The 18459-nt window shown below is 48.9% G+C and overlaps 1 protein-coding gene across 2 annotated transcripts in view; it reads right to left on the bottom strand.

Annotated features, from left to right (window-relative positions):
- The window catches only part of TRAP1 (TNF receptor associated protein 1), a 666365-nt gene that overhangs the window by 103807 nt on the left and 544099 nt on the right, over nt 1-18459 (bottom strand). For both annotated transcript variants that reach the window (XM_069646853.1, XM_069646854.1), the window contains one exon: nt 8952-9097. In XM_069646853.1, coding sequence (XP_069502954.1) covers nt 8952-9097 — 146 coding nt within the window. The remainder of the gene's footprint in view (nt 1-8951; nt 9098-18459) is intronic.

The raw sequence follows: 18459 nt of genomic DNA, 5'->3' as shown, positions 1-18459 counted from the left end.
CCCAATCAGCGAACAATGGGATCTGGCCTCATAGCTGTTTTGGAGTGGCTACTGCAGTGCCTGAAGGCAAAGAGGCAGCTGCCCTGAGCGGCTTTGGCACCTCTTCCCCGTCCACCACAGGTAGTTTTACGGTGTCCCCTTTGACTGGCTGCTCCTCTGGTTCTGCGAAAAGAGTAGTAGTAACGAAAGGAACCCCCCCCTCCATTGCTGTTCCCTAGGACGAAAAGACGGAGGTTGATGTACAGCTGCGCCCAAAGATTTAGCAGCAGCTTTGGAGGGCTGCAACCTCTCAAGGCTTTCGTCAGCCTTGCTGGCAAACAAATGAGAGCCATCAAAGGGCATGTTGAGAAGACAGGCCAGCACATCCGGAGCAAAACCCGATTTCCGCAACCACGCAAACCTGCGTATAACGGTTCTCGTACCCATGGTCCGGCTAACACTATCAGCCGTGTCCAACCCAGACCGAAGGGATTCACACATGGCATCCTTGCCATCCTGCACAATAGCAAGAAAACCATCCCTTTCTTCCCCTTCAGGAATATGCTCACCCGCTAGAGACATACTTCCACAGAGTGTGTGTGAAAACTTTGCCACTGCACAGGTGGAGTTGGCCAATTTCAGTGCCATACTCCCAGCCGAAAATACCTTATTTGCCCATCCATCGAATCGCTTGTCGTCCCTATCAGGAGGGATGGTAGGAGCGCAGCCTGCCTCGAGGTGGCGTGGCCACCTGAACCACCAAACTCTCAGGAGTGGGGTGAGTGGATAGGTAGCTGGGGTCGCTACTGGATGGGCGGTATTTATTAGTCAACGACTTATTGACCACCGGAAGATTCTCCGGGGTCTGCCAAGTAGCAGCCACTTTTTTGTAACGCCATATGACATGGACGGACCCCGATCTAAAATGTCCGTCAGGTCATCCTGGGTGAAGTCAACTGGAGGGCTGGACCCCCTATGCACTCCGTAACTCTTGACATTAACCTCCTATAAGAGGATTCAGCATGAGCCCCAGGCTCTGGTCTCCTAAACTCCATCTCAAGAGATGGGTCGAGACCACTGGCATCATGTAGAGACTGATGCAGATCCTCCAACTGACTGTCCTCAGAAAAGACCATCTCAGGAGCCTCAGGTGTTTCAGACATATCGAAAGGCTCCAACTCCACATCAGACCTCTCCTCATCCTCATAAATGTCCTGCAGAGAATGAAAGAACTCCTTCCTAGGGACAGGAGCGGCCCTGGTGTCAAGAAGAGGCCTCACAGTCTTAGACAGAGCCTTTCTCAGAGGATCCACAGCCACTGGGGCCTCCAACAGCAAATTCCGGCCGTTTGTGCCCGAAGGCCTTGAGGGCGGCAACGGCTTCGCAACGACAAGGGCACCGAAGGCTCCGAGGGCTGGACCGAAGGCTAAGCCCCAACAGTCGCAGTCGATGTACACGGCATCAACGGTGTCGACGCCGTACTCGACACCTTGCTAGATTTCATCGGTTTCGTTGGGGATGCAGACCGAGAGCTAGATCTGGCACGTCTCTGGCGATCCACCCGAGCCTTGTCCGAATGGGACCTCGAAGGTTCCCGATGTTTATCGCGTGGAGTGCCCGGGCCCGAGGGCGCGCGAGCATCGGACCGAGGCAGTTCCCTGCCGGCTTCCACCAAAGGCAAGGACAGAACTGTGCCCTGGGATTGAAAAACCGACAGAATTTTCTCCCTGAATGCCTCCCATTCCTCTGAGTAGAGGATTTAGTGGGACAAGCCACCTTCCTTGCGGAGCCTTTATCCGACGAGGACGGGGGAAGGTGACCGGTGACGCCGCTTCAGGGAGTGCCTCGACGAGGACGAGTGGCGGGAACCACTCTGGGACCGAGATCCCATGTACTCCCTCCGACGGGGCGAGTCACCCTTCGAGTCGTCGGTAGACAGACCCGTAGACTTTTTGGTTTTACAGGGTTTGGAAACCCGACCTACCTGCATCTTCATTTTACGCTCCCGTAAGACCTTGGCAGTCAACGACTGACACTTCGAGCAGTCGTCGGTATCATGGCTTTCACCCAGACACCACAAGCAGATACGGTGCAGGTCCGTGATGGACATTTTGGACTTACAGTCCAGGCATTTTTTAAAGCAAGACCGCAGTCTCGGTGGGCAGAAGACAAAGACATTCTTTCAAAGAAGATAACACGAGGCACGCCAAGTTCTAGAAGCAAACACGTTTGCAGAAAAAACAGAGGTAGAGTCATTTACCTTCCTTATCGGGGGGGTGACTCGCCGGTCGACAAAGGGACCCCTGCCCTCTTTCGTGTAGTAGTCACCACCAGAGAGTCTGGGGTGGAGTGACCTCTGATATACAGAGGGTCAGAGGGAGAAGGACGAAACCGTTTTTCTATGGGTGGTTGACACCTCTTGTGAGAGCAGGTGTTGATAAGGAAGGCAGCAGACGTTTCTTAATTGAATTAAGGAGGGGAATAGCCTGGCTAGCCGGCAGCTTCTCCTTGAGGATGTCCTCCACGAAGTCCGCTTTGGGGACAGCTTCATCTGTAGAAATATTAGAGTGATCAGCTGCTTTATGCAACATTACGTTGAAAGTCAATTGATCATCCACTGGCGAGGGTTGTTGCCTAATAGGGGTGGACTGGGGAGAATCCAGAGACAGGGCATCAGGATCTTGAGGATCTGGAGACTGCCATGGTTGAGGGTCACCCACATCTGGGTTCTCCTCTTAGCCTTCTATGGGACCATCCATGTCCTCAGGGTTGATGAAATCCTCATCCTGAATGTCTGCAGGAAGGTCTTCAGTTAGGTCGTAGTTGTATATATCCTCTTTCAAAGAGGGGTCAAAAAGCCTTGGAAATTTTGCTTTGGGGTCCACAGGGCTCTCATCCCGTGGCCTCCTTGGTGTGGGTTGTTCTGAACGGGAAACAAACCTGTCCAGCCTTTCCATATAGTTCTCAAATTTCTCTCTAGTCCAAACCGAAGACCTAGAATGGTCTAGAGGTGGAAAAGGGTCCTGAATACGTTCATCCATCGTAAAACGTAGAGATTTTAGTCTCAACGTCGAAGTCAGCCCTTCCTCGCACTCAGAGAACTCCTCCCGAGGGACCGACAGAGGTGTGACGTCTCTGTGCCTCTCTTTCGACCTATGGGTGCGTTCCGGGGTGGGATCCCCCTTAGGCCATCCTTGGCCTTTTCCGTAGGCCTCGGAGCATCCCTGGACTGCCGTTTCTGAGAATCGGCAGAAACAATCTTAGCTAAGCTGTTAGCGACGTCCTCTGCAGTGGGGAGGCGCGTAGCTGCAGCCTGCGATTGCGAAGGCGTCCTTTTGGACGGAGCCGGGGCCTTGTCTTCGACGGCAGCATTTTTCGGCAGTGCAGTCTTCAGTGGAATCAGAATCCTATCATCGCTAGATGCCTTCTTGTGATGAGTCTCGACGGAACCTGGTAAATTTGGGATTTGTTTTCGATGGCCCGGTCGCTAGGCGCATATGCGGCTGTGGGGAGGGCTGCCAATCGTGACGGTCGGTGGGTTCCGCCAGAACTTCCGGTGTGCCTGTTGGCGCTGAGGTCTTCTTCGACCTGGCAGACGATTGACTTGGAGTTGTGCGTTTTGTGCTGTGTACATGTTCGTCTTTGTCGCCAGGGTGCGACTTCCCCATAGCAGTGCCTAAGCCGTGCCTAGCGGGGCAGGGGACAGACGATGAGGAACGTGAGCGTTTTGTCAAAAGGTCAACAACCTCCGGTTCGGAGGTCTGATCGTCACTCTCGCCGTCGTCACATTCGGTGGCTGTGGCAGCGGGAGAAAATTGAGCCTTCGACATACCGTAGGCCGCCCACCGTTTGACTTTATGCGCCTTTAATATCTTAGGACTGAGGAGCTTACAAGGCGCGCATCCTTCCTTCGAGGGGCAAGCACCGGTTACACCGTCTGCTTATCTTTACAAGGGAATTTGCTCTTACAAAATAGGGCAAAAACTAAATGGAGTCCTCTCCGTAGCTGAGGATGGGTAGAGTGACAAAGACCAAAAGAGAAAGAGGAAGTTAAGGAAAAGGAATTCTCAGTTTGTACAGAAATGTCCACCACGACCCCACTCTCCCTACTGCATAGGCCGGCGGAATGCCCGGCCACATGGTCGGCAGCGCCGACTGGATCACCGTCCGTCGAGTTCTGAAGGTCTTCGGCAGAGGTCTGGAACAGCCGTCGAAATAAGGGACGGATAGGGTGATCTGTTTATTTTATATAACTATTCGACAAAAGGTCGAGGGGACAATAAGCAATGTCTTTGACTAGCTCCGCATCAAGACGACCAGTATGCTGGGCAGAAAAAAACAATCCGAGGGACATCGACACGTGAGAGATCTTGGGTACACTACACGTCACGTAGGGATAGTGTTGCAGGCACACCCATGTCGACGTCCCCTTTCGATTCTCGAAAGAAAAGATGCAATACTCTGCTGGGTTACCAGTCATTTGGTCGAAAACATTTGGTCGACGAGACAACTGGTCGAATTTTTTTTTTTTTACCCCTTTTTTTTTTTTGGGGGGTCCCCCCCCCCCGAGCCCCCTTTTTTTTCTTTTTTTTTTTCCCCCACACGAAAACCCACAAAACATATATAAATAAAAAAAAAAAATTCGACCATTTGGTATTCGACCAAATGGTGTCGACCAAATTGCAGTCGACCAGTTTGTTGTCCACCAATTGACCAGACACCACTCTGCGGTTACCACTGGATGTCGGACCATATGCACAGCATGTGATTCTAAGCAGATTAACAAACAGAAAAAGCTTTCCCAACACCCAGCAGTAGACATCTCGCGCCTGGAATGCAGATGGGGACAATACGGTCCGGTCTGCCATATGTGGACAGGATGCACACAAACATTTTGCGCAGGAACTGCCAGCTATAGCCCACAAAGTGCATATCTTAAATGGCATAATCCGGACAGGAGAGGGAAGGAAGGCGGTCAAAAGATGGCCAAAGGACAGGGTAAAAACTGCATGGCAGGCCCGTTTTAAGTAAATGGCATTATTCTGTAAAAAATAAATGTGCATGCGTGTACAATAAAAAATGTAATCCACTGCCACCAGCCCATCCTGGACCCATCAAAAAGGTAACATTTCACTAGTGAAAAAGAAAGGGATACGTAATACCCCGGCAGCACTTCACTTTAAGGTGATGTGTGCTACAGTAAAATACAGAAATCTCTCACAGGCAACAGAGTACCCGGCACTGGTAGCCGTAAAGGCTTATCGGTGACAGCAAAAGAGTTGAGCTGTGCAAAGGAAATAAAGCAGATAGCTGGGGTTCCACTTATATCAACATAAGGAAAGTTGCAAACAGAAATATCTTTCCTAGCATCCATCCTAACCACTCTAAATGCACTTTGCTCAATATTCCAAGAAACACAGCTTCACTCATCTTACCACACTTACCTCACTAAATTTCATACATTTGTCTCTCGGCATCCAACACCACCATCTGACTTCATATGCATACATCCACATTAGAAGCCATCACCAACATAGCCATCAACCACAAACACCTAATCATCCTGGGGGACTTCTGGTTTGAAGACAGTCTCGCCAACTCCCAAAACTCACTGATTGAACAACTCACTACCATGAAACTACGACAACTAGTCAAAGGGGCAACACACTCGGCAGGACACAACCTCAACGCAATTTTCGCCCAAAATAAATCATCACCACGGCACCGCCGATAAAAATATTGTGGAGCGACCACCTCATCATCCCATTCATAATCACTCTTCCTACTCAAGTCTGCATCCAACACCCTAAACACAAAACCACCTCAAAAACAAACTGGAAACACGTCAAAGAAAGCAACCTATTCGAACAACGGGAGTCAACCAAACCCTCAACTACAGAACTAGAGTTAGCTGACCTAGATGGGAAAGTGGAGCTACTACACAAATGGATTGCAGACGCAATTGACAAGATCACCCCAGAAAAACCATTCACCCCATCAAAAAAAAGAGCAATGGCCAAATGGTTCACCCCACTATTGAGCACCATGAAAAAGGAAAACAAAAAGAAGGAACTGGAATGGAGTAAAGAATACAACCCAGACAAAAAAACACTGTTCGAGACAAATCCGCGCATACAAGAAGGAAATTCAAAAGGCAAAGAGAAGGCATTATGATGACAGAATCACCAATGCCACCAACACACAAAAAGAAATGTTTATCATAAAAGAGATGAGAAACCCACCAGGCTGCGACAACGCCTCAAACCCCTCAGAGAAACTATGCAACGACCTGGCAGACCACTTAAAAAAAAAAAAAAAAAAAAAAAAATCAATGACGTACGACATACCATACAAAACATACCAACCAACCACAACATACTACCAAGCGAACCTATCACAGAACCGAAGCACAAACTCAAAAACGTTCCTGAAATATCAGCAGAGGCATTCACAATGCTGGTAAAACACAGCAAGAAAGCTGGGTCACCCATGGATCCCTGTCCACCGTACATCTACAAATCAATCCTCGCATAAGGAACGCCATCAGAATACTACAGAAACCTTCTGAACCTTTCACTAGCAACAGGAACTGTACCAAATACCTTCAAATCAGCATATATCAAACCACTTCTGAAAAACACACGTGGCAACATAGAAGACCTCTCCAACTATAGGCCGATTTCAAACATTCCCTACCCTGCAAAACTCCTGGAAACCTACATATATAAATTAACCCAAGAATACGTAGAAAAACACCACCTGCTAGACCAAGCTCAAGTCGGTTTCAGACCCGCAAGAGGAACAGAAACAGCACTACTATCCATCTGGGACGACCTAAAAACGAACACAGACTCAAACACAACCTCAGCTCTCATTCTACTCGACCTCTCCGCAGCATTCGACACAGTTAGTCATGACACCCTAACCAAAAGACTAGAAGACATAGGCATAACAGACAGCACACTACTCTGGACCAAATCATTCCTAGCAGACAGAACAGAAACCGTATGGTTAAACCCTTGAAAACCACTCCAAGAGTTAACGACTGTGGAGTGCCACAAGGATCCTCACTATCACCGCTGTACTTCAACATCTACTGGACTCCGGTTATCAGAATCTTCAAAAAGTACAACATTACATGCTGCAACTACGCAGATGATACCCAAATCATCTACACAATTAAAGACACCCAAGCTGATCATTCGACCCTAATCGAGTGCCTAAAAGAAGTCTTCAACTGGATGACTGCCAAAAACCTGAAAATCAACCCAGGAAAGACAGAAATCATGATCATATCCAAAGACCAAGAGAACAAAACAACCATCCCGCGGCCAACGGCAATGGGAACCGCACCATCATCATCTAAAGTAGTAAGAAATCTGGGAGTCTTGATGCACAACACCCTAACTCTAGAACCACAAGTAAATGCAACAGTCAAGAAAAATCCTACCTTTCCTTCACGCACAAAACACTCACCAATCGTCACCCTCATCATGTCAAAAATCGACTATGCAAACAGCCTCTACCTCGGAATACCAGAATACCTCCTGAAGAAACTACAACGGATCCAAAAAGCAGCAGCAAGACTACTCCTCAAACTATCAAGAGGAGAACACATCACTCCTGCCCTAAAAACACTACACTGGCTCCCAGTAAAACACTGCATCACCTTCAAAACAATGTGCATAACGCACAGGGCAATCTGTGGACACGGAGCAGAATTTCTACAAAAGAAAATAATCTGCAAGCCAACAAGACTCCTTAGGTCGAGCAACAAAATCCGCCTGGAACCAAAACCGTACCTCAAGAAGAAACTTGGAGGCACCTCCTTCTACCACTTAGCCGCAAAAACCTGGAACATCCCAAAAGAAATAAGAAGCACCAAAAATCCCCTTAAATTTAGGAAATTACTAAAAACCTGGCTCTTCAACACCACAGACTCAAACTGAAAACCGAAACGGAAAGGAAAAGGGATGACTAAACTGGAGTGGACACGGACAACTCCCTGTACAGACCGTGGACAACTCCCTATGTGAAGAAACTCCCATGGCACCTGGACGATGGACACCGGTCAGAGTGGAACACAGGACACACACACACAGAGTCAGCAACCCACAGTTATTCCCACCAAATACCCACACACGCCCCTTAGTTGCCACCAGGTACCACAGTGTGGTGGAATTACTGGGAAATTGGCAATCACCACACTATCAAATCTGTGGACACTGACAGGTGCACTAGCCGCACGAGTGGGAAGGGAAGACAAGTAGCACTGCAAGGGAGGCTGGGGGAGGAGGGGACCAGTTGTGAAAGGGACCTTGAAGGCCGGACAGATCCAGACCAGAACAGAGGCACAACGGTGCTCCCGAACCCCACCTGGGGAGATTACGTAAACCCAGCACCTCAATTCAGGATAAAGATGCCAATTAACAAATTGCACTAACAATCTACCCCTTTGCATGCACCTCTCAACCCCCAAACCAAACAACCACAAACCTTCAGCACAACAAACTGCACAAACTTCACTACATTGCAACAAAACAAAAACTCACAGACTCGCACAACAGTACACGACTACTACCGGCCGAATACACCCCAGGACCAGCCAACGGACCCACCAGGCTGAGGCCGCCAACAGCACATCACTGCTCTCTTGCACTTTTCCAGCTTCTCCCCACTAACCCCCTCCCTCCCTTCCTCTTTCAGAGAGACCAGAGTGCCAGAGGACCACTCCGGTGGTGATAGTGTGCGGTACAAATGTCCTTTAACATTAACATAACATTACACTGCTTTCTTACAATTGGTCCTAGCATTGTCCCTGCATAGCCATTGCAGTCGATCCCACCCTACCAACCTTGATTGTCAATATTTGTACACCTAGCTTCCTACCCCCAAACCCCATCTCAACTTCCCGACACGTTGCCCATTTTTATATATTTCATAATCTCACACATACTCTATGGTCATCTCACCCTGTGTTGATCTCCAATGTTGGCTGCATTATCTGAGCCCTTTCTTCAGTGGTCTTTGCCAGCTGTTGTGTACGCAGAAAATGACGCGCTGCTCCCATCTCTAAAACAGTGATCATTGCTGGGTGGGTGTCCAAACGTGGAGTTACCTTGAGGGGAAAATGTGAGAGTCAAGTGATATAACTAATAAGGTGACACAACACAAACACATGGTTCAATGTACTTCCTGCAGCCAGGCAAAATGCTTTCTTCATTTTGCATAGTTTGTGAGCAAAGGAATAGGAGAGGCATTCAAATGAGAAGTGAGAGACAGACACAGGAGGATGTGGAATTTAAGCCATGTAGTGATCTGGATCGAAACAAGCGAAGCAGTAAAATGACAACTCAAAAAAATCAAATGAGACACAGAGGGCCAAGTAAAAAGGAGATACAGGAACAGATGATCTGCTAGTTGCAAAAACTGTGGAATGAATGCAAGATTTACAGGCTATGAGAGAAAAGATGGCGCATTTCCATACCTCCCATGTAGCTTAGTCCTGTTCCAAAGGGTACCCGCAGACATGCAGCGACAAGCAATTCACCCAAAATTGCTTTTCTGTTTGATCTTACTAATTGAGCCAGAGCGGTGACAATGTGGTGTATGAACTTTCAGAATTGCTCAATTGTAGCCCAAGGTGCAGTCATGCATATAGGAGTGGAAAGAAAAGTTGCTTTCCTGCAACCGTACTCTATTTGGTAGCTTATTTAGATGATCCCTTGTGTAGCCTTGCTATCACACAGAGGATACCAAAGGTTTTGAGTTCTCCCTAACTTTATTTTAATAGGATATCATTAGATATGTCTATTACTAGCTCAGGTTTCACAGCCTTCGGTTTCTAGGGAGCATTTTTGAGAAACAAAGGATGGGAGGATCACATAGCAATTCAATGAGGGTCATTGCTTCACAATAATTTTTTTTTTTTTTTTTAAGTGGCCAAAGTGAGTTGGTTGAAACTCTGTAATAGCTTAAGGTTGTACTGGTTTAATCCTTGCCTGCACAGGAAACATTCTTTCAAACCCCTCTTATGCTAAGGCCCAAGGCGAATTGCATGCTATGAGCCTATTCTCTGATAATGCCTCTGGCATAATGAGGTATATATGCTGTATGTGAATTTGTGGTTTTAGTGCCAGGAGTCAATCCATCCAGGCCATGTCCCCCTACACAGAGTGAATTATTGTTTAGCTATGTTGCAATCAGTGTCGCTGAAAAATGGGTAATTGTTTCCTGGTATTGTGTGCTGCAGCAGGGCAGGAAGATACTGTGTCTAGGTGTGTATGCATGTCTGCATGCTTCTCTCTCATTCCGCCAGTGAACCTCTGGAAACTCTCCTGGATCTAAGAATGCACCAAGAGGGTTAGAAAAGTGACCCCACGCTCTGCATATATAGCTGCAAGGATTCTGCTCCGGCTAGGCATAAAGACAATCCCTAAACTTCCTTTGGCTCATATATTGGTAACTATTGACGAGCATTTGTCGTCAAATCTAAGAGGAGTGGGATGAGAAGGAAATACTTTTTTTTCCTAAGGTGAATCTTTTAGGGAGCTCTTTTGTAGGCTCTTTTTCTAGGGCCCACATATACTGCTCAACTTGGTGTGCAGTGTTTACACTTAATAAGTTTGTCACAAAATGTACAAAAAAAACCCAAAGAAAGGGCTGGATGGTTTGTCTCCTTAGAAGGGTTGTCTTTGTTCCTCCTAAGAAACCTCACATTGCCAGATATCTCTTTCACTCGCCTCTTGGCCACCCCAACCTCAGAAGCAAGTGCCCCTGTTTGTACAGTTCAAAAGCAGTTGCCCCACCACTTTCATAGTGCTGTGGGCTTTAGGGAGACACAAACCCTTCTTGATCAGAGCCAGATGCAGGCTGTGATATCCCCAACTATACCGCTATCTTTCTTGTAAAGTTATTTGAACAGGCGGCCCGGCCCCTGTGGATGCAACTGGCCGGCAGAGTTTCAGAGGGGTCCCCGAGTTCTGCTTAAGCTTTTGCCTGGATTCTCTTGCCCCATCTCCCTAAACACACAGGAATCTCCACGTTGCAGGGACGGAACTGACGCCATAGGATCAGAATGAAGGCGGACGCTGAAAGGTAAATGGGGGAGGGTTGGGATGTATTGGGGGCAGGAAGGGGCCATGGATTAGCTGATTTTGGCTGCAGCAAAATTGGGTTCACAGCGAAATTGACTACGGTCAATTCCGCCACAAACAATTATGCCACGGTCAAATCTAATAAAGTTACTCACCGTAGTGACTACCTTACTCCTAGTCCATAGTCCCCTTTACTCCATACTTTTGGGACATTCTGCCGCCCTGTGGGACAGAACCGGAGCACTTTTGTAAAAAAGCATCAAATTGCAAAATGTGTCCTCTTTTTACACAGGGTACCGCACGCGGCCTTAACCCCGCCCTGTTAGCTCCACCCCGCGCATCGCCCTTCAGTCCTTTTCTATCGCCAGGTCTGAGACCATTTAAGCAATAATAGAGGATACTTATTAGAGGGGATGGTGGACGGGCGTATGGAGGAAAGGGGACTATGGAGTAGGAGTAAGGTAGTCACTACAGGGAGTAACTTTATTATACTCCTACGTCCCGTCCGCTTTCCTCCATACTTTTGGGAGATTACCAAGCACTCCTCACAAGATAATGGGTGGACAGACCTTTACTGAAAGAGGTTTTTAAGAAAAGCTTGCCCGAACTGAGCATCAGCCCTGGAGCTCAGGTCTAAGCAGTAATGCTTCACAAAAGCCGATGGGGAAGCCCACGTGGCTGCCTTGGCAGTGGTTTCCCAAGGAACATATTTTTGGAAGGCAATGGCTGCTGCCTTGCCCCGTACAAGATGGGCATGAATTCCCTTTGGAGGTTGAAGGCCCTGAACGGAATACGCTTCAGAGATACAGGAAGCAATCCATCGGGAGATAGTTGCCTTTGAAGCTGGCTTTCCTTTTGGGTCCCCGAAGGTCACCAAGAGCTGGGAAGAGCTCCGAAGATTAGATGTTCTGCCCAAATAAAACTTAAGAGCTCACTACATCCAAATTATGCAGAACCCTCTCGGCATCCATTTGGTTGTCCTCACTGACCTTTCTGCTTGTGATGGGGCGCTTGGATGCCTTAGGGCTTGTAGCGCTGTAGAAATTCAATAACATAACAGAAAACAGGTAAGGAAATAGACTGGTTCAGATGAAAATCAGATACCACCTTTGGAAGGAAAGAGGGAGTGGTCAGGAGGACAATGTTATCCTTGTGAAAGGTGAGGAATGGATGTTCTACCGACAAGGCCTGAAGCTCGCTTACACGCCTTGCCGAAATTACCGCAATCGGAAAGGTCATTTTCCATGAAAGGAATTTCAAGTCTGCCGAAGCCATGTGTTCAAAGGGTTTATGACAAAGCAGTAAGGATCACATTCAGATCCCACTTAGGATGCGGGCTGCGCACCAGTGGATACAGATGCAACAGACCTGCAAACTGCCTTTTAATGGCAGGGTTTGTCAAAGAAAAAGAGCAAGAGTCCGTGGACAGGTAGGCGGCAATAGCCGACTAAGTCCTACAAGACAAAACATGCATGCCTGAAGCTGTCAGATGAGAAATGAAAGACAGCACTGTGTCATTAGCAGCTTCTCTGGGGTCCAGCTTTTTTGCTAAACACCAGTGACAGAAACTGAGCTATTTGCTCCTATACTGAGACCTTGTCGAAGGTTTTCTAGCAACTTGGATAATACGCATATTATCCGCGGACAAATTGAATCTCTCTAAAGATTTGAAATCAGACACCAGGCGGCCAAGCTGAATGATTTGGGGGGGGGGGTGCCACAACTGCTGATCGCTCTGGTGAAACAGGTCGGGTATCAGCGGAAGCCTGACCGGAGAGCAGACTGACAGATGCTTAAGCTCCGAGAACCAGAATCTGGCTGGCCACCACGGGGCTATGAACAGGAGAGTGCAATTCGACGTGTTCCTGAGCTTGCATAGCGCCCGGTGAATCCGAGGAAAAGCAGGAAGGCGTAGGCCCTCATGTTGTGCCACAGAATCTTGAGAGCATCCCCCAGGGAAGAGGCTCCGAGCCCGTTCCTGGAAGCATACAGAGGAAGTTTCCTGTTCAATGGCATTGTAAAGAGGTCCACTTCTGGAGTGCGCCAATGGTGAAAAAGTTTGGAGAGGATCTCCGTGTTCGGCTACCACTCGTAGCTGACCACCGCAAGCCGACAGAGTATGCTGTTACATTCAGCTGGCCCGGAATGTGTACCGCGAACAGCCAAACACCATGCTGGACGGCCCATTCCCAAATCTGAATGGCTAGATCTACAAGGAGAGGTGACCTGGTACCCCCCCCGCTTGTTGACGTAAAACATGGCTACCGCATTGTCCGTGCGGATGCCGGCCACCTTGTTCACAATCCCTGGCTAGAACGCTTTGCGCGCCAGGAAAATCGCCAAAAGTTCCAGATAATCTATGTGAAATTGTCTGTCCTGCGGCAACCACAGGTCGAAAACCTGAAGATGATCCATTGTCACGCCCCACCCAAAAAAGGGAGGAGTCCGTTGTAATGGTCACCTGGGGGGAGGGCTCCTGAAAGGAAGCACCCACCGACAGATTGCTGGAAGAAGACCACCAAGGGAGATCAGACATCATGTAGGGTGGAACCAGGATTATTTTGGAGTCCGGGTCCACCGCCTGGAGCCAGGAGCTCCGAAGAGCCAACTGCATAAGTCGCATCTTGAGACGCGCCAGGGGAAGAGCAAGCACGCACAAGGCCCTGAGGCCCAGAAGCCTCTGGAACCACCAGGCAAACATGCTCTCTGACTGAATGAAGACTTGACAAGTGGTTAACAGATCCGCCATCCTGTCCATCGTCAAGTACAACCTTGCAGTCGATCGTGTTCCAACGGAAACCCAGGAATATCGGGTCCTGAGAGATCGTCATGGAGGATTTCCGCCAGTTCACTGACAGCCTGAACAGGAGCTGAAGGAGAGGCTGAAGATTGCGCAAGGCTTTCACCGGACAGGGACTGCGCAGAAGCCAGTTGTTTAAATATGGATACACATGAATACCCTGTAGCCTTAAAAAAGCCGCAATGACTGACATCATCTTTGGAAAGACACGTGGTGCAGAGCTGAGACCAAAACAGAGCACTCGAAACTGATAGTGCTCCTCTCCCAGGGAGAACCGCAGATATTTCCGATGCGGGTTCCAGATCAGGAAATGCATATAACCATCCTGAAGGTCCACAACGCTGAGCCAGTCGCCCTTCTGAAGAGAGGACTTTATTTGGGAGGGCGTAATCATCTTGAATTTCTCTTGAGGAAGAGAAAGGTTGAACTGGGAAAGGTCTAGAATGGGGTGCAGGCCAGCCTGGTTGGGGTTTGGCACCGTAAAAAGACAAGAGTAGAAGCCCTCCCCCCATTCCCTTAGAACGGGTTTGATCGCCCTGAGGTCTAGAAGCTTCTGGACCTCGGCTCTGAGGGAGGGCGTCCCTGACAGCTGAAAGGGAGGATTGAAGGACGGGCTAAGGGGGGAGGGGCAAGCGGAAGCCTGCCCGAGCGATGGACAAAACCCACTGGTCGTCGGTGATGGTTTGCCATGCCTCCAGATGAGACAAGATTCGTCCTCCCACCGGAGTCTCGTGCGAGCGCCAAAAAATATAATTTTGCAGACTTTTCGCCAGAGAGACTACCAGAAGACCGAGAGAAAAACCGACCTTGTTGCGGTCTCCGACAGGAGTTACCTCTCGGAGGGTCAGTCCTACGAGACCTGCGGTCCTGGAACCCTCTAAAGCCTCAGAAGGGGCGAGAATGGGATCAAGATCTTTGAGCATTGACTGGGGGTTTCACTAGCACCGACAGAGACTTGGCAGTTTGTGTGCTGGCCTTAGTCTTGGTGAGCTTGTCATCCGTCGAAGAATAAAACAGCACTTTGCCATCAAAAGGCAGGTCCAGAACTTTATCTTGGATCTCCTTTGAAAACTTTGTTGCATGAAGACAACTTTGACGAGAGGTGTCCACCACCAGCATGAGGCCTCGAGCAGAGGTGTCGACATGGTGCGTAGTAGCCTCCAGCATATCCTGCACCAACACCCTGGCGTCTGACAGACCGCCCTTGAAGTCTTCCAATCTGTCAGCCGGAATGAATTCTTGGAAGTCAGCCAAATCTCTCCAGAGTTTCATATTCGCTGCCGCTAAACTGAGCTCTGTGTTAGCCTGACACAACTGCAGCGCCGAGTTGCCAAAAATCTTCTTGCGCAGGAATCGAGTAATGTGTCCTCCTTGGACAGATCCTGGGCCGCAGCTGCGGAAGTCGCAGAAGCCGGCTTAGATTGCAGAGTGGCAGCCGCTACCACCTTCGAGGACGGGAGCGGACATGACGCCAAGGCTACTTCCTCGGAGGTGTGAAGCCTATAACGGGCGTCAATCCTTTTATTTATGTGTAGCCCGGTGTGGGGCTTATCCCAGACCTTGAGGGCCTCGGCCAGGATGTCCCTCTGGAGTCGCAGGCCGGTGTGCTCCTGTGGAGACAAGGTTAGCGCCCCCGATAGCACCCCTTTCTGCGCAGCGGGTGCCTCAGGCACTAGTATGTCCAGGAGTGACATGTCCAGTACCTAGTCGTGAAATGCTCTGACAGAGCGGGGCTGGTCTTCACTATCCTGATCTGCCAAGGGCTCGTTTAGAGCATCCGGGTCCCCTGACTGCGACACAACAGGCGTCAGATTGACATCACGCTCTGCTGAGGATTTGTCCACCGGTGACAAGGGAGACAGAGGCGGAAGAGCCGGAGGAGGGCCGGTAGGCAGAGGAAGAGCTACCGCTGGGGCGACAGGCGCTGTGACAGGAACTGCCAAGCCAGGCAATGGAGTCTGAGGGCAGATTTCGCTAAAGAGGCCATTAACGTACTCCCTCATGGGATCAGAGTTAATTTTCCCACAAAAGGCATCCTCTGCTGAAAGCTTAGGCACTGGAGTGGACAGAGGCCTCTCATGAGGGGCATAACCCCACAAACGCAGTGAAGAGGGCTGCCAAGAAGGCCTGCCACCATTTGGCCACCTCTTCCATGATTGGTTTAATATTTGAACCCGGGTTCTGCAAATATAATAAGGCATTGTCGGCGTACAGAGAAATAATCTGTGGTGCCCTACTATATGTATACCTCCGTGCCTGTCTCTCACTTGTCGCGCGCTATTGTTAGTGTGAACAGGAGGGGTGAGAAATAGCAGCCCTGGCCAGTGGAATTGGTCCCGATGTAAGCCTGTTGGTGTGGACTTTTGCTGTTGGGTTAGTGTAAAGTAGTCTCACATACCCACTGAAACGACTCCCAAATCCATACTGCCGGAGCACACCAAATAAAAAGTTTCAGCATCTAGCGAGACCGCCACCACGGATGCGTGGGGATCTATCAGTGAGATAATCCCAAATAATCGCCATAAATTAAAGGCCATGGACCTGCCAGGGATGAAGCCCGATTGGGCGGGATGCAAGAGAAGGCAGATATATGGGAGAAGCCTACTTGCTAATACTTTGGCCAATATTTTCGCATTGGAATTAACAACAATGGGCGATATGAGGCTACTTCCCTTGGTGGTCTGCCCGGCTTCAACAGCACTGTTATGATTGCCGTGGTCATTGTCCGTGGGAGGTTGCGATTTGTGTAAGATTCTTCCCATACCTTAAGTAGTCGTGGGGCGAGGATATCTTTATATGTCTTATATAATCCCATTGTCAGCCCATCTGGGACCAGTGTTTTGCCCGAGGCCAGTAAAGAGTTGGCCTCTTCTATTTCTTTTAGTGTCTCCTGCTCAACAAGTGCCTCGCAGGCTTCTTCGACATTATTAGGGAGTACCACCCTCTTCAAATACCGGTCTATCTCTTCCTTAGTACAGGTGTAGCATATAGTTCCTTGTAGTACTTCGTAATACTTTATTGATCTCTTTCGTCTTTGTTAAGAAATGCCCCTCCTCCCCCTCTATGCCTGTGGTAATCTGTGTGCCCCTCTCGCCATGCACCATCCCGGCCAGGTAATGGCCAGGCAGACCTTCCTCCCCATATCTACAGGCTTGAACCAGTTTCGTCATCAGGTGTGCCTCTTGATCCGCCAATTCGCGGAAACTTCAGCAGATTTCCCTTGATAATTCCTAGGAGGGCTTTGTCTTCCGTAGTTCAATTTTCATTTCCGAGCCTACGCAGCTCCTGCTCTAGTTCCCCAACTCCCTCCTGATGTTCTTTAGGATCCCTGATGTGACCGAAATCGCTGTGCAAAGTAACCATACTTTGAATGTTTCCCATATTGTTGTGTATTGTGAGACAGTGCATCATTGGTTTTAAAAAAACATCTCCATCTTTTCATGTAAGTCTGACACCAGTGTGGCCTCTAATAGAGCCGCTGGCGATATCCTCCATAGTGGTCAGCGCTTTGTCGTTATGCTCAGTGAAATGCGCATTACCACCGAAGAATGGTCTGACCGAGTATGCAGCAAGATCTTGCTGCCGCACAGCCTGTGCATCAATGTTGTTGACATCAACCAGTAAGCAATGCAGGACATCGCGTTGTGAACCGATGAGCAATATGTTTATTCAGTTTCTTGCGGGTGTTCCTCCCACCACAGATCTACCAAGCCATGCAAGTACATTATTTGTCCAAGTGTTTGAGCAGTCGCTGTGGCCCCAAGTTGTCTTGTGCTAGACCTATCTTTAGATACATCGAGAATCGTGTTGAAATCTCCTCCCCATAACATAGGGACATCCAGTGTTTTCCCCAGTATTTGAGACCTGGGTATAAAAAGCAGGGTTGTCAATGTTTGGGCCATATGTATTTACAAACAATCTTTTCCCCTGCTAGTTCATCTCTGATAATGACTTATCTCCTTTCGGGATCCACCTGGACATCATCAGCACTGAAAGCAAGTGAGAACTCCTCTCCCCTAAGATGAGTAGGCGGTCTGGTACCTTTGTTGCCCCCACATGTGTGGAGCCCAGTGCATGTGTCAATTTTAGGGGAGTGTCTTTAAATGTACGCTAAGACCTTTCTGGCTTTAATAGGGTTATTAGACTCTGCACGTTCCAAGAGAACAGCCCTGTTGGATCACCCATTTGTTTCTTGTTTTCGCTCAGTTTATCTATGCAAGTGTACCCGCATTGTGATGACTGCAGTGCGGCCCCATACCTGCCTGTCAACCTGTCTTGCAACTTTTATATAACACCCCCGGTGGGCCATTCCCAACTGCTCGATCGGGGTTCCGCCCCTCCCAAATCCCAAACATTGTAAACTCCCCCCAACCCCCTCACCATCTACCCCAACCTGATGATGCATCCTTTGTGTAACCATGGACCTTCCCTGGGGCCCGTTGCTAGCAGCTACCATCAATTGGTCTGCCAGTCGAGCACCTCTGTACAGGCTTCAACTAGACCATCTTTTCATGTCTGTACATTTGTTATAAACAAACTGTTGCGATAAGGATACGGTAGAGCCTCCCACTCAGTCCCCCAAGT

The sequence above is a fragment of the Ambystoma mexicanum genome, chromosome 2q, assembly GCF_040938575.1.
Source record: "Ambystoma mexicanum isolate Mex_15411 chromosome 2q, UKY_AmexF1_1, whole genome shotgun sequence".
Taxonomy (NCBI): Eukaryota; Metazoa; Chordata; class Amphibia; order Caudata; family Ambystomatidae; genus Ambystoma; species Ambystoma mexicanum.
This window is presented reverse-complemented; position numbering and strand designations above follow the sequence as displayed.